Source organism: Theropithecus gelada, chromosome 10, assembly GCF_003255815.1.
Source record: "Theropithecus gelada isolate Dixy chromosome 10, Tgel_1.0, whole genome shotgun sequence".
In the NCBI taxonomy this organism is placed as follows: domain Eukaryota; kingdom Metazoa; phylum Chordata; class Mammalia; order Primates; family Cercopithecidae; genus Theropithecus; species Theropithecus gelada.
Window position 1 is genome coordinate 64,131,052 of NC_037678.1, and position 27,061 is coordinate 64,158,112.

General features: G+C 40.3%; 1 protein-coding gene across 2 annotated transcripts in view; it reads right to left on the reverse strand.

Annotated features, from left to right (window-relative positions):
• The window catches only part of RALGAPB (Ral GTPase activating protein non-catalytic beta subunit), a 108,685-nt gene that overhangs the window by 69,706 nt on the left and 11,918 nt on the right, over positions 1-27,061 (reverse strand). For both annotated transcript variants that reach the window (XM_025399237.1, XM_025399238.1), the window contains exons 2-5: positions 18,504-18,719; positions 14,184-14,386; positions 9,486-9,649; positions 7,020-7,206 (exon numbers count right to left, since the gene is read on the reverse strand). In XM_025399237.1, coding sequence (XP_025255022.1) covers positions 7,020-7,206; positions 9,486-9,649; positions 14,184-14,386; positions 18,504-18,689 — 740 coding nt within the window. In that variant the 5' untranslated portion in view covers positions 18,690-18,719. The remainder of the gene's footprint in view (positions 1-7,019; positions 7,207-9,485; positions 9,650-14,183; positions 14,387-18,503; positions 18,720-27,061) is intronic.

The window sequence follows — 27,061 nt, forward strand, 5'->3', positions numbered from 1 at the left end:
GTGGACGTAATTGGAAAAATCCAGAATGTGAAACACTCTGTAAGACAACCCAGTTTCTTCAACAAAAAAAATTGCAAAGAAAAATAAAGCAGAAACCTAGGCCTGGTGTGGTGGCTCAGGCCTGTAATACCAGCACTTTGGGAGGCCAAGGCAAGAGGACTGCTTGAGCCCAGGAGTTCAAGGCCAGCCTGGACAACATGGAGGAACCCCATTGTGATCAGAAATATAAAAATTAGCCAAGCATGGTGGTGCACGCCTGCAGTCCCAGCTACTCAGGTGGCTGAAGCAGGAGGATCACTTGAGCCTAGGAGATTAAGGCTGCAGTAAGCTGTGATTGCACCATTGCATTCCAGCCTGGGTGACAGAGTAAGAAACTGTCAAAAAAAGAGAAAGAAAGACAGCAGAAACCTATACAGTTGTCCTTCAGTATTATGGGGGATTGATGCAGGACACCCCTCAGATGCCAAAATCCATGGATGCTCAAGTCCCCTTACATAAAATAATTTAGTATTTGCATATAACCTACACACATCTTCTTACATACTTTAAATCATCTCAAGATTACTTATAATACCTAATACAATGCATACACATCCCTTCATTCGCACAGATTCAATGCAGTACTCAGTAGAAGGCAAATTCAATTTTTACTCTTTGGAATTTTGTGAAATTTTTTGCCAAATATTTTTGATTTCTGATTGGCTGTGTCCATGGATACAGAACCCACAGAGGACCAACTGCACCTGAAAAGTTGAACACCGATTGGCTAACTGATATTAAAGAATTGTCAACTTTTTTAGGTGTGATAAAGGTATTATATTTTTTAAAGAACCCTTATCTATATCTAGAGTTATACAGGTATACCTTGGAGATCTTGCAGGTTGTTTCACACTACCCTAATAAAACAAATATTGCAAAAAGCAAGTCATGCACGTTTTTTTTGGTTTCTCAATGCATATAAAAGCTATGTTTGGACTATACTGCAGTCGATTAAGTATGCAATAGGATTATATCTTTAAAAATCAATGTACATCCTTAATTTAAAAATATTAATATTTTACTGCTGAAAGATGCTAATAATCATCTGTGCCTTCAGCAAGTCATAATCTTTTCCCTTTTTAAAACTTTACAACTTTTATTTTAGATTCAGGAGGTACATGTGCAGATTATCTGGGTATACTGCATGATGCTGAGGCTTGGGGTACAAATAATCCCATCATCTGGGCTTTTCAACACTGCTCCTCTTCCCCCATCAGTAGTCCTCAGTTTCTAATGTTGTCATCTTTATGTCCATGAGTTTTACGTCCAATGTTTAGCTCCCACTTATAAGTGAGAACATGTGATACTTGGTTTTCTGTTCCTGTGTTAATTCACTTAGGATAATGGCTTCAAGCTGCATCCATGTTGCTGCAAAGGACATAATTCTTTTTCATGGCTGCATAGTATGCCATGGTGTATATGTGCCACATTTTCTTTACCCAGTCTACCACCGACGAGCATCTACGTTGATTCTATGTCCTTGCTATTGTGAATCGTGCTGCAATATATAAGAGTGCATGTGTCTTTTTGGTAGAATCATTTGTTTTCTTTTGGATATATACCCAGCAATGGGATGGCTGGGTTGAGTGGTAGTCGTATTTTAAGTTCTTTGAGAAATCTTCCAATTGCTTTCCACAGTAGCTGGAACTAATTTACATTCCCACCAGCAGAGTTTATAACCATTCCCTTTTCTCTGCAGTCTTGCCAGCATCTACTGTTTTTCTGACATTTTAATAATACCCATTCTGCCTAGTGTGAGATAGTATCTCACTGTGATTTTGATTTGCATTTGTTTGATGATTAGTAATATGGAGCATTTTTTCATATGTTTGTTGGCCACTTGTATGTCTTCTTTTGATAAGTGTCTGTTCATGTCTTTTGCCTGTTTTTTAATGGGGTTGTTTTTTGCTTGTTCAATTGTTTTAAGTTCCTTGTAGATTCTGGATATTGGATATCTGTCAGATGTATAATTTGTGAATATTTTCTCTCATTCTGTAGGTTTTCCGTTTACTCTGTTGATAGTTTCTTTTACGTGCAGAAACTCTTTTGTTTAATTAGGTACCACTTGTCAACTGTTTTTGTTGCAATTACTTTTGAGGACTGAGTCATAAATTCCTTCCCAAGGCAAATGTCCAGAATAGTGTTTCCTAGGTTTTCTTCTCATATTCTTATAGTTTGAGGCATTACATTTAAATCTTTAATCCATCTTGAGTTAATTTTTGTATATGGTGAAAGGCAGGAGCCCAGTTTCATTCTTCTGCATATGGTTAGCCAGCTAACCCTGCACTGTTTTTATTGAATAGAAAGTTCTTTCCCCGTTGCTTGTTTTTATTGACTCTGTCAAAGATCAGATGGCTGTAGTTATGAAGCTTTACTTCTGGGTTCTCTATTCTGTTCCATTAGTTTATGTATCTGTTTTTGTACTAGTACCATGCTGTTTTGGGGATTGTAGCCCTGTAGTATAGTTTGAAGTTGGGTAATGTGATGCCTCTAGCTTTATTCTTTTTGCTTTAGGATTGCTTTGGCTATTAAAGCTCTTTTTTGGTTCCAATATGAATTTTAGAATAGGTTTTTTCCTAGTTATGTGAAAAAATGGCACTGGTAGTTTGATAGGAATAGTGTTGAATCTATAGATTGCTATGGGCAGTATGGTCATTTTAATGATATTGATTCTTCTAAACCATGAACATGGAATGTTTTTCCATTTGTTTGTGTCATCTAGAGTCATCTTTTCACTGGTAGAGGGTATTGCCTCATTGATGGCTGCAGACTGATCAGGATGGTGATTGTTGACGGCTGGGGTGGCTGTGGCAGTTTTAAAAACTAAAACAATGAAGTGTGCCACATGGACTGACTCTTCTTTTCACAAGAAAATTTATCTGTGGCATGCAATGCCATTTCATAGCATTTTACCCACAGTAGAACTTATTTCAAAATCGGAGTGAATCCTCTCAAACTCTGCCATTACTTTACCAATTAAGCTTATATAATACTCTATATACTTTGCTGTCATTTCAACAATGTTCATGGCATCTATACCAGGAGTAGATTCCACCTCAGGAAACTACTTTCTTTGCTCATCCGTAAGACTTCTCATTATTAGTTTTATCATGACATTGCAGCAATTAGTCATCTCTTTGGGCTATACTTCTAATTGTAGTTCTCTTGCTACTTCTCCACCTCATCTGCAGTGACTTCTTCCACTAAAGCTTTGAACCCCTCATAATCATTCATTAGGGTTGGAATCAACTTCTTCCAAAGTCCTTTTAATGCTGACATGGCAGCTATAGTCTTACAAAACGTACAGTTGACCCTTGAACAACATAGGAACTAGAGGTACTGGCCCCTCATACAGTTGAAAACTCTATGTATAATGTTTGAGTCCCCAAAAACTTAACACTAATCTAATCAGAAGCCTTACCAATAGCAAACAATTAACACATATTTTGTTTGTGTATTATATATGGTATTCTTACACTAAAGAAAGCTAAATAAAATGTTACAAAGAAAATCATAAGGAAAATCAGACGCAGTGGCACACTCATAGTCCCAGCTACTTGGAAGGCTTGAGGCAGAAGATATTGTGTCGGGACAAAAGTAATTAAAATATGGCAAAAGCTGCAATTACTTTTGAACCAACCTAAATAGCTTGAGCCCAGGACCTTAAGAGTGTACTGCACTATGATCACACCTATGAACAGCCATTACACTCTAGCCTGGGCAACCCAGCAAGACCCCGTCTTTAAAAAATTATTAAAAAGGGCCATGCACAGTGGCTCATGCCTGTAATCCCAGCACTTTGGAAGGCAGAGGCGGGGAGGCTCACATGAGGCCTGGAGTTAGAGACCAGCCTGACCAACATGGAGAAATCCTGACTCTACTAAAAATACTAAAAAATTAGCTGGGCATGGTGGCTCATGCCTGTAATCCCAGCTACTCAGGAGGCTGAGGCACGAGAATCACTTGAGCCTAGGAGGCAGAGGCTGCAGTGAGGCTGAGGTTGCAGTGAGCTGAGATCATACCACTGCACTGCAGACTAGGTGACAAAGTGAGACTCTGTCTCAAAAAAAAAAAAAAGTCGTATAAAAGAGAAAATACATTTACAACACTGTACTGTGTTTACTGACACCATAAGTTTACGTCATCTTTTCACAAAATCAATTGTCTGCCTGAAATGGCAGGTGACCACAGCTGCAGACCTCAAACGACAGAACACATCAAGCAATTCAACTTTTTTTTGTAATGTCATGAGTTTTCTCTGCTTCTTGGGAGCACTTCCAGCACCACTAATGGCACTTCGTATGGGTCCCATGGTATTATTTATTCCAGGTTTACAGTATTGTATTAAATATGATGAAAAATGAAAACTGAGACATCACTTTTTACTGAGATACACTATTTACTGGAGAGATTAACTGCTCAAGCAGAGATGATTAGTGTCACATGGGGTTTTAGGTGAATATTCACAACACTTGAACTCATTGCAATAGCAACAGGAAGTGGCTACAAAATTATTACAGTAGTATAGTATGTACCACAGTTAATTTTATGCAATTACGATTTATACTGTAGCTTTTATGTTTACATTTCTTTACCTGTTGTTTACATTACTGCAAATGGTATCATGTATAGTCTATAAGCATTTGTATGCATAAGTTTTAATAAATTTTAATTTAGTATAACACATTTGTGTATATTTTATGGTAGTAAACAATATAAGACTAGCATGTACATATATTTTATGCACATGACATACCTTTTTTTCCTTTTTTCAATATATCTAGGCTACATGGTGCACATTTTTTCAAATTGTCTCAAATCTCAAAAAAAAGTTTCCACTACATATAAGTGGACCCACACAGTTCAAAAACATGTTGTTCAAGGGTCAACTCTATTTCTTAAACAAGATTTGAAAGTCAGGCTGGGCCCAGTGGATCATGCCTGTAATCCAAGCACTTTGGGAGGCTGAGATGGGTGGACTGTTTTGAGGCCAGGAATTTGAGACCAACATGGTGAAACCCCATCTCTACTAAAAATACAATAACTAGCAGGGTGTGGTGGCATACCTCTGTAATCCCAGCTACTCGGGGGGCTAAGGCACAAGAATCACTTGAACCTTGGAGGCGGGTTCTACAGGCACAAGCCACCATACCTGGATATTTTTTTTATTTTTTATAGAGACGGGGTTTGTCAAGTTGCCCAGGGTGGTCTCAAACTCCTGAGCTCAAGTAATCTGCCCATGTCTTACCCCCAAAGTGCCGGGATTACAGGCATGAGCCATTGCACACAGCCAGAATAAATGTAACATCATTTTTAGTATACGGGCTGCCAAGGCGAGCACAAATTTAACATCATTCTTAAGGGCCCTAGGATTTTCCAAATGGTGAATGAGCACTGGCTTCAGCTTGCCAGGCATTGACTTCTCTCTAGCTATAGAAGTCCTAGATGGTGTCTTCTTCCAATACAAGACTGTTTAATGCACACTGAAAATCTGTTGTTTGGTGACGCCACCTTCATCAATGATCTTAGCTAGATCATCGGGATCACTTGCTGCAGCTTCTCCATCACACTCGCTGCTTCAGCTTGCACTTTCACGTTATAGACATGGTTTCTTTCCTTAAACCTCATGAACCAACCTCAGCCTGTTCCTAAGCTTTCTTCTGCAGCTTCCTCACCTCTCACAGCCTTCACAGAACTGAAGACAGTTAGGCCTTGCTCTGAATTAGGCTTTGGGGTTAAGAAAATGTTGTGACTGGTTTGATCTCCCATCTAGACCACTCAAACTTTCTCCATATCATAAATAAGCCTGTTTTGCTTTCTTATCATTCCTGTGTTCAGTGGTATAGCATGTTTAATTTCCTTCAAGAACTTTTCCTTTGCATTCACAACTTGGCTAAACATTTGGTGCAAGAGTCCTAGCTTTCAGCCTATTTTGGCTTTCAACACACCTTCCTAACTAAATCATTTCTAGCTTTTGATTTAAAGTGAGAGACATGCAACTATTCCTTTCACTCGAACACTTTGAGGCCATTTTAGTTACTAATTGGCCTAATTTTAGTATTATTGTGTCTCAAGAGTGGGAAAGAGACGGGGAACAGCTGGTCAGTGGAGCTGTGAGAACACAAACAACATTGATCGATAAAGTTCACCATTTTATATAGGTGTAGTACGTGGCACTCTGTAACAACGACAATGGTAACATCAAAGATCACTGATCACAGGTCACCATAACAGATAATTGTAATTTAAAAGTCTGAAATACGCAAGAATTACCAACATACGACAGAGGCACAAAGTGAGCACATGCTATTGGAAAAATGGCACCAAAAGACTTACTTGATGCAGGGTTGCCAGAACCCTTCAATTTGGGAAAAAAACCCAAAACACATGGTACCTGTGAGGCTCAACACAGTGAAGTACAATAAAACAAGGTACGCCTGCATATTAAAATCGGATTTAAATGAAAAAGTAAGTGTGAAAAAAATGAACCTAAGAGTGTACTTACAAAACAGTGATGGTATTATATATAAATGGCAAAAAAGTAAAATTATTATTATAAAAAAAACTACCTACTTTGGTTACAAAGTAGCATTTGTAGTACGGTCCCATTTCTGTAAAATTATATATAAATACACATGGTAGGATTTCAGGAGAACTTTTCTATTATACCTTTCTATGGTTTGTTTCTTTAAAATAATGATTATGCATATTTTAGTAATCAAAATAAGAGTGGAATTTTTTTTGTGGGGGAAGTAGGGTATAACATTTATCTGTTTCTCAAGAATACTTGATTATTCCGAAAGGTTTTAAATGGGCACTAGCCAAACTGTTATATCTATGTTTAAAAAGTGGCTCAATTCTGTATCTAAAGTACAGTAACAACAGATCCAGCCTTTGTTACAATGTATTCCATGAATGCCAGAAAGCTGCCTAAGGTCAGACAGGGATTGAAGGAAGGTAGGGCAGTGACAATAACCTACCTGGAAGTGAGCGCACAAATGACCTTGCTCCACTGCTCCACCACTGCTGGGTGATGCCTCCAGTTAGCCACCATCTCCTTGGCTGTTTTCCAATAAGGAGGTGTTGGGAAGCACCGAGTACAAGCTAGTAACCACACCTCAAAGAGAACACCAATCAACTTCTCTGCTAGATTCTCAGCAATGCCACCTTACCAACGAAAAGAAAACACATCTTTGGCAAACTTATTTTTAAAGCAGAATCTTTAAGTCACTGATGTGGGAGAACTGGTCAAAAAATTAAAGTAAGTGCAATGTTAAGTTTTGACTTTCAAATAATCATTTAATAGTAAAAATGAGAAGTAATGCTTAGGAGTTCCTGTGCCCAAAATCATAGATACATCAAAAAATTTCTACTTTGAAAGATTTCAAGTTGTCCTGTTCAATTCTTATTGAAGGCCTTAATCCTCCAGCAAGGGGGACAGGCGGACACAGGGGAGAAGGTAAAGGATGACTGACTATGATGACTGACTACTATGAGTCAGTTTCTATGCCAAATAGTTCATACAAATGACCTCATATAATCCTCACATTAATTCTGCAGGATAGGTATCTGTAATACCTAATACCAACTACTAATTATATCCATTTTGAAGATGAGAAAACTTAGATTCGGAGAGTTTAAGCAACTTCTTCAACTTCATGCAGCCAGTAAGTGAAGGAATCACAACAAACACCCATGTCTTTTTACCTCCAAACTTTGCCATACAATGCTCCAAGTATTTGAAAGCCACCCTTCAAGGTGGGGAGAGAGAGAGAAAGACAAATAATGGAGCAAAAGGACTGGTGTTGGGAAGGACAGAGCCTTAACCATGAAAATGGGCTGTTCCCCTGTTCTAAGTCCTGGAACCAGGTGGAAAAATAGCAGTGGTCTTTACACTGCACAGCTTCAGAAGGCAAAGTTGGGACTCACAGGAAAAGTTATAAGAATGCGTGTTTCAAATGAGCAAAACCAAAGTTTCAACAACAAAGAGCCCAAGAAGGGGATGAATTGTCTGCCTCATGCTGTTGAGACCCCTGGCATGAGGAGTAAGCAATAGAGAGCTGATGAATCAATGACTGGCCAGCTATTGTCAATACCAGACAGAGTACTCCTATCAACGCATCCCTTCCCACACTGAAATTCCATGCTTCCTTTTAGCTATTTCCCTGAACACTGCATCTGTGTGAGAACACAATCACAGTCACGTGTGTTAGTAAACAGAGTATACCGATGAATAAGCAACAAGAGAACTTGGAACTAGATGATCAACTTATAGTTTATATACATTGTGCTATATACAAAGCAGGGATTCTGAAATACACCGTAAAGTCATAAAACTGGAGGCATTTTAATGGCTAGCTAATGAATGGCAAACTGGCACACTTCCAAATAGAACAGTTAGAAGACTTTGGAAGTTTCATTTGCTGAGTAAAATATCTTCTGTCACTATCAAGTTTTCAGACTCTACTTTGATAACTACTTTGTAATACCATTATCTATAGGCTCTAATTTAATTGGTTAGTTGTTTCTTTTTTTTCTTTTTTTTTTTTTTTTTGAGACGGTGTCTTACTCGTCGCCCAGGCTGGAGTGCAGTGACACGATCTTGGCTCACTACAACCTCCGCTTCCCGGGTTCAAGCAATTCTCCTGCCTCCGCCTCCTGAGTAGCTGGGATTACAGGCGTCCACCACCACACCTGGCTAATTTTTGTACTTTTAGAAGGGATGGGGTTTCACCATGTTGGCCAGGCTGGTCTCGAACTCATGACCTCAGGTGATCCGCCTGCCTCGGCCTCTCAAAGTTCTGGGATTACAGGTGTGAGTCACCACGCCTGGCCAGTTGTTTCTTATATAGGCTCTATCCTAACTTTTTTTTTTTTTTTTGAGACAGAGTTTTGCTCTGGTTGCCCAGGCTGGAGTACAACAGCATGATCTTGGCTCACTGCAACCTCTGCCTCCTGGGTTCAAGTGATTCTCTTGTCTCAGTCTCCCAAGTAGCTGGGATTACAAGCGTCCACCACCACGCCCGGCTACTTTTGGTATTTTTAGTAGAGATGAGGTTTCACTATGTTGGCCAGGCTGGTCTCAAACTCCTGACCTCAGGTGATCCACCCACCTTGGCCTCCCAAAGTGCTGGAATTATAGGCATGAGCCACTGCGCCCAGCCTATCTTATTAAATGAGCTACTGTTCCCACCATTATCAAACATGCACAATCACTGAGTCCCTCCCTATATTAGCAAAATTATTACTGAAGATAAAATAACTTCATTAGTGTTAAAGTTATATTGTGCCTGAGGGTTTCCATTCTAAGAACTGTTCATCTTCGTTTGTAAACCGTTATGCCAAAATTTAAATCCCCAATGAGTCTACCACTCACTGAGTTTAAAGATGAACTGTATTTGGAGCTCAGAAATAAATCAGAAAAAAAAATAAATAAATAAACAAACCTTGAACAGTTGGTGGGGCCAGAAGTATGTCATTAATCTGCAGAAGAAACAACAGTAAGACTTCCCAGGTTTCTCGGGCCATGAGAGATGACTCACGGGCCAGTTTCTGAATGGCTCTCAGGACCTGTAAGCATAGTCGAATCTGACTGGAACCCTGTTCCTGTCTGAAGAAGATAGACAGATATCACTGGCAAGCCTGAAGAAGAGACAGCAACAGCTTCAGGACAGGTGACTTATGGATGTGGCAAGCAGTGGTCCAGTGAAGCTCCCTAATATTATCAGCAGAGAGGGCTAGGCATACCATCTTCAGTTTAAAGCTACTTCTTACTCATCGTAAAGTTCAGCACTCTGGGTTCTAAACCTACCACTCCTATGAGAACTGGAAAGCTTCTGGGAGGAAGGCGGGAATACTAGAATATAAACTTCACTTCTGGATTTTCTATGTCTAACACAGGCCTAACATATAATAGCAGGCACTCAATAGGTTTTTGTTGAATTAACAAGTAAATACCCACAGCCACCCTTGCTGCTTACATTTAAGCAGAACGACCTTGGTATTCTTGTTTAATTTTTAAAAACACATATTTGTAAGAATTCTACATGTGATTTTACAGTGCTCATAGTCCCTCTGAAGCTAAGGTCTATTAGAGAAGGGCCTAAGGGCCAGAAGGAATAGCCTAATAGGTCCCCAAAATTGATGAGGTATGTAGGCATTGCTTCAGAAATAAATACCTGCTACTGCTGCTCTAATTTTAGAAAAAGACACGTAGCCAGAGATGGAGGCTCCAAGGTTCCCAGGATACCCTGGAACAACAGTTTTAAAACTCACTGCAGGACTGTTTTTTCCAAGGGAAATCTCATAAAGAAGAATTATCTATATAACAGATCAAAGTATTTTGGCTAGGACTGAGGATGAAGATAGAGGTCCAGGCCCGAGCCCTCACCCTCACTTTCCAAAGTAGAACAGTGAGAATTTTGAGAATAGCAGGAAATCCACTGTATTAGCAAGTGGTAAGCTGGCCTCCAGATCTCTTATGGGAAACCCCAAAAAAGTATCTAATATTACTGAAATAAGTCTTGAGGCCAAGTTTCTACATATTGTCATTTGTCACAAAGAACTGATAGAAACATATCTGAATCAGATTGGGGAGTTTCCTCAAGAAATTCCAGAAAATGAAGTGAGTTCCCTTAGAACTGTCAACCCAACCTTAGAATAGAGATTCTCAGATTCTGGGCTATGATGCGGAAAACCGGTCACTTACCCTAGAGTTGAAAGCAAATGACACCACTAAGTTTTCCCTAAAGAAGTCACACCTAAAGCAAAATGATGAGAAAATTGCCTAGGAAGAACCAAGCACCCTCAGGAGTGGGGAGATGTTCCACATTCAGCTAAAGGTGGATCTAGTCCAGGTAAAGCCCTAAGGTTCAAGCTTGTGTCTACTGCTCTGGCTTACTTGAAGAAGAATAAAAAACTACGGCCAGGCGTGGTGGCTCAAGCCTGTAATCCCAGCACTTTGGGAGGCCGAGACGGGCAGATCACGAGGTCAGGAGATCGAGACTATCCTGGCTAACATGGTGAAACCCCATCTCTACTAAAAAATACAAAAAACTAGCTGGGCAAGGTGGCAGGCGCCTGTAGTCCCAGCTACTGGGGAGGCTGAGGCAGGAGAATGGCGTAAACCCGGGAGGCGGAGCTTGCAGTGAGCTGAGATCTGGCCACTGCACTCCAGCCTGGGCGACAGAGCGAGACTCCATCTCAAAAAAAAAAAAAAAAAAAAACTATATCATAGCCCCAAACCTAATCAAGTAATGTAAGAGGAAGTCCAGAATAAGAAATAAAAATACCACTAATGGCCCTGGAACTGACACTCTTCCAAGAGTGCATGCCTCCTACATGGTAATTTAGGCCTACCTACCATTTCCAGGCCTACCTACCATTTCCTGTCCAATGACAGGAAAGGAAATACCTGTTCCTCAGGTACTGAGGCTCCTCCTCACTCAGAAGGCCTAAATTCAGATGCAGGGTTCAAAGTTCTAAAGCTAACAAGGTAACCTTTACATAAAAACAAACAGAAGAGCTAAACACCAGAGATCTCCTTTTCAAAAATATCAAGTTACTTTTTAAAAAGTAACTTGTGATCTTCAGAAAAACTGCTTTAGAACGGTGGTGGTGAATGATGGCCAATGGGTCAAATCTGGCCTGCTATCTTTTATTGTAAATAGAGTTTACAAATCTGGCCTACTATCTATATTGTAAGTGAAGCTGTATTGGAACACAGTAATGATCACTCATTCACATACTGCCTATGGCTGCTTTCATGCCATACCAGCAGAACTGAGTAATTACAACACTATATGACCCACAAAACCTAAAATGCTATCTGGCTCTTTGTTAACCCTGCTTTAGAACAATAATATGTTTTTTTTAAAGTACAGTATAGTATATGTGAGCAATTAAAACCTTAATCACCTTTAAAAGGTGATTTACTCTTCGCTCAATCATAAAAAAAAAAAAAACTGATGGGCAAAAGAGAACGGTTACATTCATTCTGACATAATCTCTAGCAAAATGGTAAAGGCAGTTCCCTCTATTTTGAGTGTCAGTTTTTATAAAAACAACCAATTAAGTAAACTTAGATGACAGTTTTGTGAACTATCAGAATCAAATAAACAACTAAAACTTCAAATAATGGGAGATGAGATCGTAACACCAATACTTAGCATTGAAAATATTCAGCTAAGTTTCCTAAAACATTAGCCAGGAAGAGAACTCTAATTCTCAGTTGAGTAGCCTCTCAGAATTTACTAACACTTATGCATGCACACTTTTGAGAAAACAAGGTAATTACCAAATAGCAAAACCATTTATAAGGTAGTCATGTATCTCAAAAGAGAAAAAGCAAAGGCACAAGCCTAATTAACTCAAATGCCATTAATTTTTTTTCATCAATACAAATTAGCTGAGCACTGAGAGGTAGCAGGCTTACAAAGAGGAAAGAGACACAGTGACAATACTACTCATGAGACTATCGCAGGCATGAAGAAAAAGCCCAGTAGTCTCCTAAAAAGATAACACGAAAGTATTAAAACTATTATATCATTTTAGAAGAACCTGCTTATAAACAATATTCTAAGTACTCCCAACTGTTTCCTGTTTTTTTGTTGTTGTTGTTGTTTGTTTGTTTTGTTTGTTTTGTTTGAGACAGAGTCTCGCTCTGTTGCCCAGGCTGGAGTGCAGTGGTGCGATCTTGGCTCACTGCAACCTCCGCCTCCCAGATTCAAGCGGTTCTCCTGCCTCAGCCTCCCATGTAGCTGGGATTATAGGCACATGCCACCACGCCCGGCTACATTTTGTATTTTTAGTAGAGACAGGGTTTTGCCATGTTGCCAGGCTGGTCTCGAACTCCTGGCCTCAGGTGATCCACCTGCCTCAGCCTCCAAACGTGCTAGGATTACAGGCATGAGCCACTGTGCCCAGCCTATTTCCTGTTTTTAATTCCATTTGAAATCAATAAATACAAGCAACACGCATTTAATTCACACCTAAGGTAAGTATTAAGTACTAAAATACCAGTACTGCACCAGATACTATGGAAGCCTAAAATAGAGACAACACAGTTCCTGCCTTCAAGTTGGTTAGATGGGGAAAGGAGACACACATTTTAAAAGATAAGCAACAAAACAGCAAGAGATACAAGAGTGATACAGAAAGTATCACATAGGTTCAGAGAAGGTGTGAGCGCTGTGGGCCTGAGTGGTTAGGTAGGACTTCTCCTCACAAGGCGGAACTAAAGAACCAACAAGAATGAGATGTGGTGATGGAGAGAAGGAGGAGGAAGAAGACAAAAAGACATCATGACGGGAAAGATCTTTAAGAGGTCTTAGAGGAATGTCTGACTTATGAGTCTGACTAAACAGCAGCATTCATGCAGAATTAAGAACAGCTAGTTTGGTTAGGGGCCAGACTACACCAGGCATTTCATGCATGGTATGCTGTTTACACCTGAGCCAACAGACCAGAGTTCCGGAGAGTTCTCTTTTTTAATTCAGATTTTCCAAAGTAATCTTCCTTCTATATTTAGAAAGTTAAAAACTTACAGAGCTGGTTTTCAAAGTCCCTCACTGTATGACAGAGCAAAAGCTCTAACCAGAACTTTACCAAAGGGAGATTGCCCTACTGCTCCTTGAAGGTATCCTACATTATGATATTTAAGGCCTTTGCCTAAGAAGATGGAAAAAAAGTTAGAAACAAACTATCAAGAGTAATCTTTTGGCTTACTATAAAGTTGCCCATAATTGTTTCAAGTGTCTTCATTCTCTCATAGGAAAGATGCCTCTTAAGATAGATACATCTCCCTTAGTTGTGTTTAGCCTAAATGGAAACAAGAATTGTGACAGGCAAAAGTATATATTTTCTTGAGTAGAAGGGAAAGATGTTACAGTATTTTAATATCTAAGAGGTATGAGATTTTAGAAGCAAAGCCAAAAACTTGTAAAGAGCACATACCTGTTAAAAACGCCTAGTAAACATTACATAAGCCCATCTTTCCTAACATTCACATTAATACAATCTTTAATTGAACACACGAAGTCACTGTTCAGAGGACTAACAATGAAATCAGCTCCTATACTACAGTAACATTTATGAATATTTTACTATGCCCCTGATAATGGGCCAGATAGACAGGTACAGCTTACCTTGGTACAAAAAGATTTTGTAGGTGTTTTAGTATACTTTGAACATATTGATTAGGCTCTTTAATAACTGGCAATGGAATAGAATCTTTCGGCAACACTAAAGCCATAATCCAGTCTGTATATACATCAACGCAATATTTTACAGTCTCTCCATCCAATGGAAGGGTCAGTCCATAGCAAATTACTTCCATGGTCCATTTTACCTAGACAAAAGAAAATATCCATACAGAATTATTATACATGCCTATCTCAGTAGACTGATTTAAAATGTCAATCTCTTTTATTGCCAAAAGCCTCTAAATTGATATTCATCTCAATGTAAGTATCAGATTTATTTTAGATAATGCATTTTTCACATATCAAACATACAATTTCCCAAGCAAAAGATTTAAGAAGAAAATAAATTACTTATTTTTGACTATCAATCCTATGCTGGTTTTTGCCCTTTAGATATTATTATTATTTGCTCTGTGAATTAAAAAGTAAATACAGGTCACTTCAATTTTCCAGAGATTAGAGACACAAAAATAGAACATTTTAGAGTTTTTTCTCCACTTATGTGTAGCATTTAGAAAATCATATAAAGTCAGTCACATTCCATCTCCAGATTATGCAAATGAACAAACAAGAAGAAAGATGAACTGTTTGACTGTTATTTTACAACTGTTTCCTCTGCCCAAAAAAAAAAATACTTAAAATGAAGAACAAACACAGCTGAGAAAGGACTGAAGCTGGGTAAGATCTTAGCAAGGCATTTAGCCGCACTGAATGAGTCCCTGCCTCCTGACCTAGCTGAATCACATCCTAAGGACTGAGAGAACTTGCCTAAGAGACTGCTGAACCACTAGGCTGCCTGCAGTCATAACTGTAGAGATTAAATAATCTGGCCCAAGTCACTGGTTTATAAAAGGTAGAGCTGAAAACTTGAATCCTGGTCTTCCAACTAGAAGTTACCACTGGGCAACTTTTTCCAAAATGACTTTGGCACATTAGTCTACTATTATTCTGTCATGTGGTATCTGGACCAGTTACAAATCCAGCCATTCTACCATCATCTGAGCTATATGTCACCATCTATGAGAAACCCCAATTTGCAAAAAAAAAAAAAAAAAAAAAGGAGGAAACTGTATTCCAGACATTGCAAACTGGAAAGTTTAAGTGAATTCCAGACAAAACTTTGAGACAAATTACTAAGCAATCAGTGAACACTTACAAAAGAGAAGCATGATTACCAAGACCCAGCCTGCTCAAAAAAATCAAGTCATGCCAAATGAGCTTCATTCCTTTATTAACAGGGTTACTATTTAGAGGGCTGACAATGGTGTAGTCCTTGCAGTTTACAAAGCACTTTCATAAATATCATCTAGCCATCACAATAACCCTGTGTAGACAGGGTAAACTATCCTTACTTTATACATAAGAAAACAGAAGCTTAGCAAGATTATGCAATTTGGCACAAGTCACTGGTTTATAAAAGGTGGAGCTGAAAACTTGAACCCTGGTCTTCCAACTAGAAATTTGAAGCTATTCTCACCATGCCATTAACAGAGTTCTCCGGCAAATGGGTATCTGGGTGTTAGCAAGAAATCTGGGCAGACCCAGGATCTCCTTGTGGACAAGATGGAGACATATGGCCCAGAGGATGGTAGAATGGCTAGATTTACAACTGGTCAAGATACCACATTACAGAGTAACAACAGATTAATGTGCCAAGATCATTTTGGTAAAAGGTGCTCAGTGGCATGCCAAAGGCTCTGCCAAAATTTTAACTTAGGGGGAAAAAAAAGAAAAACAGTGCATGCTGATCATCTGTAGATATCACAAAGCTAAAAAGGATGGCCAACTTGCTGGACAGAAATTCAGGATTCAAAAAGACTTCAAGGGCTTAAAACCAAAGTTAAATCTAACAAGATAAATATATATATTACATTTTTTAAGCTCAAAAGCAACTACAAAGGTTAAGGGTAGGAAATATATGCTTTAACTGCAATAAGTGTTAAAGAAGCCTATAACAGCACAGTGAAGCTGTGACAAATTTGGAGCAGGGTGTAGCAAGATTTAGCCACATAATAGAAGAGATTCTAAAAGACACTGCAGGTCCCTGATTATCAGATGAAAAACCAAGAAGATATCTTTGGTGGCATCTTCACACAATCGTTTAATTTTATAATTCTAGGCCGGACATAGTGGCTCACACCTGTAATCCCAGCACTTTGGGAGGCCGAGGCGGGTGGATCACCTGAGGTCAGGAGTTCAACACCAGCCTGGCCAACATGTCAAAACCCTGTCTCTACCAAAAATACAAAAATTGGCCAGGTGCAGTGGCTCACACCTGTAATCTCAGCACTTTGGGAGGCCAAGGTGGGCAGATCACCTGAGGTAGGGAGTTCAAGACCAGTCTGGTCAACACAGAGAAACCCCCGTCTCTACTAAAAAAAAAATACAAAATTAGCCGGGCATGGTGGCGCATGCCTGCAATCCCAACTACTCGGGGGGCTGAGGCAGGAGAACTGCTTGAACCTGGGAGGCAGAGGTTGCGGTAAGCCAAGATCACGCCTTTGCACTCCAGCCTGGGCAACAAGAGCAAGACTCTGTCTCAAAAAATAAATAAATAGGCTGGGCTCGGTGGCTCACGCCTGTAATCCCAGCACTTTGGGAGGCTGAGGTGGGCAGATAACAAGGTCAGGAGATCAAGACCATCCTGGATAACACGGTGAAACCCTGTCTCTACTAAAAATACAAAAAATTGCCAGGCATGGTAGCAGGGCGCCTGTAGTCCCAGCTACTTGGGAGACTGAGGCAGGAGAATGGTGTGAACCCGGGAGGCGGAGCTTGCAGTGAGCCGAGGTCATGCCACTGCACTCTTGCCTGGGTGACAGAGCAAGACTCTGTGTCAAAAAAACAAAACAAAAAAAGGTGTAATTCTAGAGGACATTCTAGAGGACACAGGAATTCTCATCTCTTTTCAAGGGTGAGAAAGGAGAAAAACAAGGGCTACACCAGAGCACCTCCATCTACTCATGTACCATCTCATCCCAGGAGAAGGCAACAAGGGATCACAAACACACCAGGAGGAGAAGCACTAGGGTCTGTGCTAGTCCTCAGGGATAAATCTAGGGTCCTCTGAAGAGAGAAAAATGTTCCTCAGACTGAAGACCTTTACTCTTCAGAGACCCATGGCTGAGGGCGGATAACTGCCCCTAGAGCTACAAGTTTTAGTCTTACATCTAAGTCTAATCTCTCCTTCACAGGAAACCAAAAACCAAACAGAAAAAAGGGTCTGAGACATAGGGTACAGGTTTTGCTAAACGTGAAGCCTGAAGGTTACATGAGCTTCTTCAAGACAAGGGACAAAGTTTTAATCCTGCGTCTTAGCCACAATTTATACTAGCAAGCTCCTCTACTACTCCATTCTCAGGGCCCCTTCACGACTTCCCAATAGCAACTTTTTAACTTCAGCCTACGCCGCTGAACCCAGGAACAAAGGGCCAGCTTCAGGGCAAGCCATTCCAAGAGCCCCTATCTTTAGAAACAGTAAACACCCAGCCTGGGCAACATAGTAAGAACATCCCTATAAAAAAATTTTTTTTATTAGCCTGGCGTGGTGGCACGTGTCTGTAATTCCAGCTACTTGGGACTCACTGGGATGGAAAAATCATTTGAGCCCAGAGAGACCGAGGCTGCAGCGAGCTGTGGTCATGCCACTGCACACTAGCCTGAGTAACAAAGCAAGACTCTGTGTCAAAAAAAAAACAGCAAACACAACCCCAATTCCAATCACCTAGGCTTAGGCCAGAAGGGCTTGGCTTCTCTGCAGCACTCTTAAACCTGGAAGTCAGAAAGGGGTAGGTAGGTATGGGGACAAGGGAGAGCTTAAGCACAGCATACGCATAGCCTGAAAACTCGACATGAGTCTTCAGTCAGGGGCCATCTAGAGGTAGGGATGATGTCTTCCAACCACACTCTAAATGGAAATCAGAAGACTAAGCCTAGAGCTTTGGGGAAAGGGTTTGACATTCAAGTCCCTGTCTTGGCCTTTAGCTTAAGTGGAGAATTCACCATAACTAGTAAAAAGTCCCAACAGCAAAACAGTACAACTCATTCCTTACAACCTCCACAAACTCCGAGTCCCAGCCCTCAACTCAAACAAGATCAAAATTGAGAAGTCATACTACGTTGGGCAGAAATCCATTAAAAAGCTGACGTTATTCTACTACAGCTCTTTTCAAAGAAAAAAGAACAAAAAAGTTAACATTAAACAAATTCTTCAAGAACAAATGTACATTTTCATATAAGAGAATGAAATTTAGAAACACTTACTTCTTTGTCAGTTTTTAACAAACTCTCACTACCAGCCACTGAAGGGGTACCTAACACCTGCCCAAGAGGACGGACTACAGCATTTGCCACCTCTCGTCCAACACTCTCTGGATAGCTGTGCAGCACACTGGTATGGCCTTGATCATTCTGAATCACCAAATGCAGTGACCTCCACTCAGAGTACATCGTGCCACTAAAGTGCAATCCAAATGGCACCTGAAAAGACAAAACAGAAATGCATGTCAAATTATACTACTGGAAATTAACAGAAATAAATAGAACAGATGTATAGACTTTCGGCATGATAAAGAATGCTGCAAACATCTTGCCTCTGAAGACAGAAAAAATATATCTAAATGTTTTGAGAGTATCCCAGAACCTCAGGGTAAGATTAGGTAGGAAGGCAGAACCTGCAGCTCTCTGAGCACCTCCCCAAAAGAGCCCTCGGAAGCCCTGGGGCAGAGCTGGAGAAGATGGCCATTGGGCAGGGGAATAACATGATCAGATATGGGACATTCACAGCATGAGGGAACCCTCCACATGGTTCCAGGACAGAAAAACATGGGAGAATGGAATGTCCTAAGTAGGAAGGGGAGACAACGGAGAACTTACTAAGACCCAGGTTTTCAGTCAACAGTTTCAGAGTACCTACTATCTGCTGAATACATATCCCTACAATTTCTCAGCACTGTCCTCAAATTACACTTAAAAATTCTTTGAGACTGTTTCATTCTCTGAAACAGTGGTGCTGAAACTACCAGTACTGGAACACTGGGAAGTCACAGTGTTCTTTAGGAAACATATTAAGAGCTGCCACTTATTAAGCATTTAATACATACTACTCATATAATCACTAAAACAACCCTATGAATATTCAGTAACACTATCCCTATTTCACAGATGAAAAACTGGAGCATAGAGAGGTTTGCTTCTTACCTGAAGCTTTAAAGTTATAACATGGTAGAGCTGGGTTTTTTTGTTTTTGTTTTTTTGAGACGGAGTCTTGCTCTGTTGCCCAGGCACACTGGAATGCAGTGGCGGCCATCTCAGCTCATTGCAACCTCCGCCTTCCAGGTTCAAGCAATTCTCCTGCCTCAGCCTCCCAAGTAGCTGGGATTACAGGCGCCCGCCACCACGCCCGGCTAATTTTTGTATTTTTAGTAGAGAAGGGGTTTCACCATGTTGGCCAGGCTGGTCTCGAACTCCTGGCCTAAGGTGATCCACTGGCCTTGGCCTCCCAAAGTGCTGGGAATACAGGTGTGGGCCACCGCACCCAGCCAGAGCTAGGTTTTGAACCCACATCTGTTGGGCTCCAGGGCATATGCTCTTAGCCATGATATGTGCTGTCTCTCCCTATTCTAAACACTCTCCAACGCAGGTACTTCTGCCTATTCTGTACACGCTCCATAAAACGATATCTAAGTCTACTGCACATAGGAGGGACATCAGCTGCAGAAAACATATCTGTATGAATGCAATGTAAATATTACAACCATAAATCCCATACTCATAAAGAGGATAAATGATGGTTAGCCCTCTCCAATTCATTTCTGTTAACTTCCACTTTCTACTTGTTCTGAAATCTGCCCAGCGAGCAGTTTTAGCAAACTCAAGGTTATAATTAATCTTTAAAAAGTTCTATCCCTAAAAGTTACCTTTTCCTCAAACTGGGAAGAGATTAGCATTGTTTAATTTTATCCTGAGAAACCTTATCCCAGCTCACCAAACATCAAGAGCTTATTACATTTTTCTAAGACTAACTCTATTTAAGTATAAAGAAAAAATTTTAAAGAATTTTTTAAAAAAGAAGAGCATATCGCAGGGCACGCTGGCTCATGCCCGTAATCCAAGCACTTTGGGAGGCCAAGGCAGGCAGATCACAAGGTCAGGAGTTTGAGACCAGCCTGACCAATATGGTGAAACCCTGTCTCTACCAAAAATACAAAAATTAGCCAGGTGTGGTGGCGGGCGCCTGTAGTCCCAACTACTCGGGAGTCTGAGGTAGGAGAATGGCGTGAACCCGGGAGGCGGAGATTGCATTGAGCCAAGATTGCGCCACTGCTCTCCAGCCTGGGTGACAGAGCGAGACTCCGTCTCAAACAAACAACAACAAAAAAAGCATATGACATTTGAGAATCACAGAGCTACAGAATGAAAATCAAACTCTTTAGTATGAGAGTCAAAGTCATTCACAGTGTGGTCCCAAACTACCTTTCTTTCTCCTTTCCATACACAGGAATCCATATACTTTCCCTCTCATCCGATTCAATCTACTCAGCTTCCTCTGGAGTCTGAGGGACTCTGGGCCCGGGTACCCTTCAGTGACCCTATAAGGATCCTGTAATCTCCTCCCTCCTCTTCCTCCTCCTCTGGATCTTTCTCTGAAAACGGGAAGGCAGGAGGAATGGGCCATCATCTAATAAGGCACCCACAATTCAAAGGAAGAACAGATGCATCTGACTACTAAAATTGCCTCAGTTGCCTCATGATGTATAAGGAATTCCCCCAAGGATATCCTGGTGTCCCCCTGAAAAAAGCACTCTCAACAATATAAGGGGGGAAAGGGAAAGTTCTGATCGAGAGCCATCACCATCAAAAGACAACTGATTCCCACACGTTTTTTCCTTGCTTTTTAAATTTAACATATATACACATAAATACGTGTATACTACATATATATACATATAGTATAAATATATACACACTGTATAGTCTCTTACACAAATGCATAAGAATATTATACTACAGGGGTTTTAGTTTTAGTGTGGTTTTACACCCTTTTCATTTTTTGTTAGGTGTCATTCCCTGTCCAAATAATTTACTTCATGAACAGACAATCCTGTTAACATCTTAACATTCCCTCCTGTATTTTGTGCCACTCAAAACTTTTTTTTTTTTTTTTTTTTTTTTTTTGACACAGTCTCGCTGTCACCCAGACTAGAGTGCAGTGGCACGATCTTGGCTTACTGCAACCTCCGCCTCCCGGGTGCAAGGGATTCTCCTGCCTCTGCCTTCCAAGTAGCTGAGATTACAGAAGCATGTCACCACGTGCAGCCAATTTTTGTATTTTAGTAGAGATGGGGTTTCACCATGTTGGCCAAGCTAGTTTCAGGCTCCTGACCTCAAGTGATCCACCCATCTTGGCCTCCCAAACTGCTGGGATTTCAGGCATGGGCCACTGCACCCGGCCTCAATCATATTAAAATAACTTACATACATGCATAGCTAGAGATTGTACAGGTGCCTCATGAACATCCTTCTAACTAATAACAGATTCGTTTTAATGGCTAGATAATTTTCCATGGCATTTGTGTGGCCTAATTTACTCAACCAGTCTCCTAATGATATGCATTCACTTCATTCCCCATTTTTTTGTCACCAGGAAATAATGATGCAATAAACATACTTGTTAACATACCCTTAAGAAGCAGCAGCCTTTTTACTTCTGTGGAATAAGTTCTCGAGTTAAACTGCTAGATAAAAGGGTACATGTATTTTTAATATTATTAGGTCTTACCAGATTGCTTCCCAAAAAAACCCATAACAATTCCCGTTTACATTAGGAACAGATAAGAGTCATTCTCTCATTTCACCCCCTCCCTGCTAGAAATCAGCATTATTTATTTATTTGTCAACTTGATAGGTGTAAAATAAAATTTCATTGTTCTAGCCAAAGATTTATTTTACAGCTTCCGGTCTTGAGTCTGGCTTAGAAGGTTTTACCCTCCCCTGGGAGGCCGAGACGGGCGGATCACGAGGTCAGATCGAGATCATCCTGGCTAACACGGTGAAACCCCGTCTCTACTAAAAAATACAAAAAACTAGCCGGGCAAGGTGGCGGGCGCCTGTAGTCCCAGCTACTTGGGAGGCTGAGGCAGGAGAATGGCGTAAACCCGGGAGGCGGAGCTTACAGTGAGCTGAGATCTGGCCACTGCACTCCAGCCTGGGCGACAGAGCGAGACTCCGTCTCAAAAAAAAAAAAAAAAGAAGGTTTTACCCTCCCATCCCCTCTATCAATGTTTTTCAAACTGTGGGTCACGAAACTATCAATGTTTTTCAAACATGAAATAAATGTTTGATAATAAATAAATGTTTTTCAAACATGAAATAAATGTGAGTCATGAAATAAATGTTATGGATAACATTTATTTTAATTAGATGGTATACGATATATGATAAAGGCATCACACAGAATAAAGGTAAGCAATGTTTCTGTGAAACTTGATTCCTTTGTAATATATGCATATGTTCTGGATCACAATGGAAAACGCATTTTTTGTTCTTTTTTCTTTTTGTTTTTTGAGACGAAGTTTCGCTCTTGTTACCCAGGCTGGAGTGCAACGGTGCGATCTTGGCTCACCACAACCTTTGCCTCCTGGGTTCAAGCGATTCTCCTGCCTCAGCGTCCTGAGTAGCTGGGATTACAGGCATGCACCACCACACCCGGCTAATTTTGTATTTTTAGTAGAGGCGGGGTTTCTCTATGTTGGTCAGGCTGGTCTTGAACTCCTGACCTCAGGTGATCCGCCCGCCTCAGCCTCCCAAAGTGTTGGGATCACAGGCGTAGCCACCACACTGAGCAGAAAATACATTTCTTACAGGTCTTAGTCCAAAAATTTGAAAACATAACCCTAACGTGAATATGTAGTCTCCTAGATCTTCCTGCAAGATAACTGCATAATTTTTCACACTTAACTTGTATATTCATCTGGAATTTACTTCTGTAAGTGGTGTACAAAAGGTCCGATTTTACTTTCTTCTAAATGCACGGTCAGTTGTGTCAGCATCACCTCTTAAAAATACATCCTTTATGCACTAAACTGAAATACTAATTCTGTCATATATTAAATTTTCATTTATTCTAGAATCTATGAGACTTCTGTTCTATTCAACTATTTGTCTATTCCCATGCCAACCCATAATGATTTAAGTTCAGTGGTTTTATAGAATGTTTTTTCCAAAACTTTACTGTCTTTTCTAGACATTTATTCTTCAGTATACAATTTATTATTTTATCCAAATCAAAAAATCAACAATAAAGCCTTGCTAGAATTCTAATGGGAACTGCACATACCACCTTGCCAGCCTTGTCTTCTACTGCCACTTTCCCACAAACATCCCAAACAATGGTCACAAAGAACTACTGATTGCACAAGCCCAGCAAATTCTTTCTTACCCTAGGTCACTGGTTATGCTGCTCCCACTGACTGAACTGCCATTCCCTGCCTTGATCCACCTTATGAAGTACTCAGCCTTCAAAGCCCAACTCAAATGTCCTCTCTTTGGTAAAACCTTTCTTGACTCCTTAGACCAACTCCTCTCAGCTGAGTGCCTATTACCGAATGTTCATATAAAGCTGCCCATTAGCTCATTTGTTAGTGGTGTAGAGATACATTCACCACAGAAGTGTCAGCCTTTTTTGAGTGGGGACCTCACCTCCTGAACCTCTGAGTGCCTGGCACACAGTGGACATAGAACATGTGTTTGAAAGTGTCAAGGTTCACCAGTGGGAAAAAGGAAGATATCAGAAGGTATTCCCTCTATTCCACTAAAGTGTGTCCAAAATTTTGTATGTTATATTCAAATAAAAATTGAAAAATGTTCATTTGTTTGAAGCTAATTACTAGTAAAAATAAAAGTTGGATGGTTTTCAAATATTAAATAAATATTTAATATTCAGGGTCCATCACAGCATATTATTGGAAGAAAACAGGTTTTAAGAAGGAAAAAAAAAAAGGACAAACTAGCTCTCAAACTCTACTGTACACTTAAGACTCATCGGGGGAGGAAAGGGTCTAGCTGAAAATGCAGATTCCTAGGTCCCATTCAGAGAAACCTCAATTCTGCAGGTCTGAGCTGGGGCCTCACAATCTGCATTTTTAAGAAATTGCCACTACCCTCCCAATTCTGAAGAGAGGAGTATACATTATGAAAGACCAATTGAAATAGGTTTAATAGCTCTTAAATCCTTCTGACAAACTTTTTTAAGTTTTTAAATTAAGAAATTTTCATTCTCTAAATGTATTAATGTTTAGATGATTAAATGAAAACAAAAAATGCTTTCAAGAAACATGTAAAATAGAAAGATATAGGCCAGGCGTGGTGGCTCACACCTGTAATCCCAGCACTCTGGGAGGCTCAGGTGGGCGGATCACCTAAGGTCAGGAGTTTGAGACCAGCCTGGACATCATCATGGTGAAACCCCATCTCTACTAAAAATACAAAAATTAGCTGGGCATGGTGTCACACACCTGTAACCCCAGCTACTTGGGAGGCTAAGGCAGGGGAATCACATGAAACCAGGAGGTGTAGGTTGCAGTGAGCAGAGATGGCGCCATAGCACTCCAGCCTGGGCCACAAAAGCAAAACTCCATCTCAAAAAAAAAAAAAAAAAAAGGTATAGAAAGGATACAATGAAAAAGCTGAACTAAAACATCAAAATGTATGTAACAGAAGAAAAGATGCTAAACTTTAACAAAATGCAGACAGACAAAAAACATTAAGACAAAAAAATGCATTATAATTACAGATATATTAAGTAAAACAATGAAGAGAACATAAACATTAGAAACAAACATGGAAGAAACACAAAGGCAACTAAAGTATTATTTTGTACCTATTAAACTAACAAAACAAGTGATAAAACTCAACTCTGGCTCACACCTGTAATCCCAGCACTTTGGGAGACCGAGGCAGGCAGATCACCTGGGGTCAGGAGTTCAAGACCGGCCCGGCCAACATGGCGAAACCTGTCTCTACTAAAAGTACAAAAATTAGCCAGGCATGGTGGTGGGCGCCTGTAATTCCCGGCTACTCAGGAGGCTGAGGCAGGAGGATCACTTGAACGCGGGAGGTGGAGGTTGCTGTGAGCCGAGATCACGCCATTGCACTCCAGCCTGGGCAACAAGAGCGAAACTCAGTCTCAAAAAAAAAAAAAAAAAAAGGAAAAGAAAAGAAAAATCATATCACCAATGGCCAAGCCACTTGTAGTATTTGAACTGCTAATATCCACATTTGTGTCAGAAACACAATAGCAGGGACTACATATATACTTATTTAGCCCTTATTTCAAGATGGCAAACATAAAGAAAAAGTGTCATATTACTGTCTTACTTCTCAACTTATAAGTAGACACAAGTACCTGCCTACTTCATTGTGCCCTCTAGGCATAGTTGTACATATTTTTATTGAAATCTTAATTATGACAGTAATTTATGTTCTTCCTTTATTAGAGTTAGAAAGTTTCATTGATTTTTTATAAAAATCTGTGTGTTGGTAAGCTTTATATATATATAAATTTTTTTTTTTTTTGAGACAGGGTTTCACCCTGTCACCCAGGCTGGAATCCACTGGCACAATCATGGCTCACTGTAGCCTCGACATTCCAGGCTCAAGTGATCCTCCATCCTCATGCCCAGCTAATTTTTTGTATTTTGGGGAGTTTCACCATGTTGCCCAGGCTAGTCTCAAACTCCTGGACTCAAGCAATCTGCCCATCTTGGCCTCTCAAAATCCTGAGATTACAGGTGTGAGCCACCATGCTTGGCTAGTAGGTTATATATTATCTGTTAATTTCAGGATACAAAGGTAGTTAATTACCACATAAAATCTGAAAAGATTGAAAACGACCAATGTAGGAAAGTAACATATTAAGTAGTGAAGTGGGTAGAGTGAGTGCTATGGCAAAGGAGAATATACAAGCTCTGTTTACAGCTATTACTCAGTTCTAGCTGTCACCTGGAAGGAATGCAGAGCCAGACTTGCCAGATAATCCAATTTTTGAAGAGACACAGAAAATCTGGACATTTCTACAGTCTCCTACTCTTTTTTATTTTTTATTTTTTGAGACGGAGTCTCGCTCTGTTGCCCAGGCTGGAGTGCAGTGGCGTGATCTTGGCTCACTGCAAGCTCCGCCTCCCAGGTTCACACCATTCTCCTGCCTCAGCCTCCTGAGTAGCTGGGACTACAGGCACCCATCGCCACACCCGGCTAATTTTTTGCATTTTTGGTACAGACAGGGTTTCACCGTGTTAGCCAGGATGGTCTCGATCTCCTGACCTCATGATCCGCCTGCCTCGGCCTCCCAAAGTGCTGGGATTACAGGCGTGAGCCACCACGCCCGGCCAAAGTCTCCTACTCTTTAAATGTTATCAACTAAACTCAAGATAAAAGATAAATTAAAAAAAAAAAAAAAAAGTGGGCTAAAAAAGAACTTATCTATGGTCCAATTTATGCCTCTGATCACAGATAAAGGCATACACTAGCTTTGGTAACTGAATTAACAAAATCCTTGTGGAAAGAGGATAGTGAAGTGTATACTCTGTGTATAAGCTGTTGGTACCCCAGAAGTCACCCCAACCCACTTTTGCTGCAGGGGCTGGGCTTATAACCCAACTATGGAGGTCCTACAACTTCACTTTATTTCATGGTGGTTGCTGTTAGAGAAAAAAAGGATGAAGGCAAAGTGCAGTGATAGATTTGGTAGAGGGAGTTCCATTAGGCCCAGTATCGTCAGTGGCCAGCCTACCCTTTTTTTTAACCTTTTCTTTTTTTTTTTA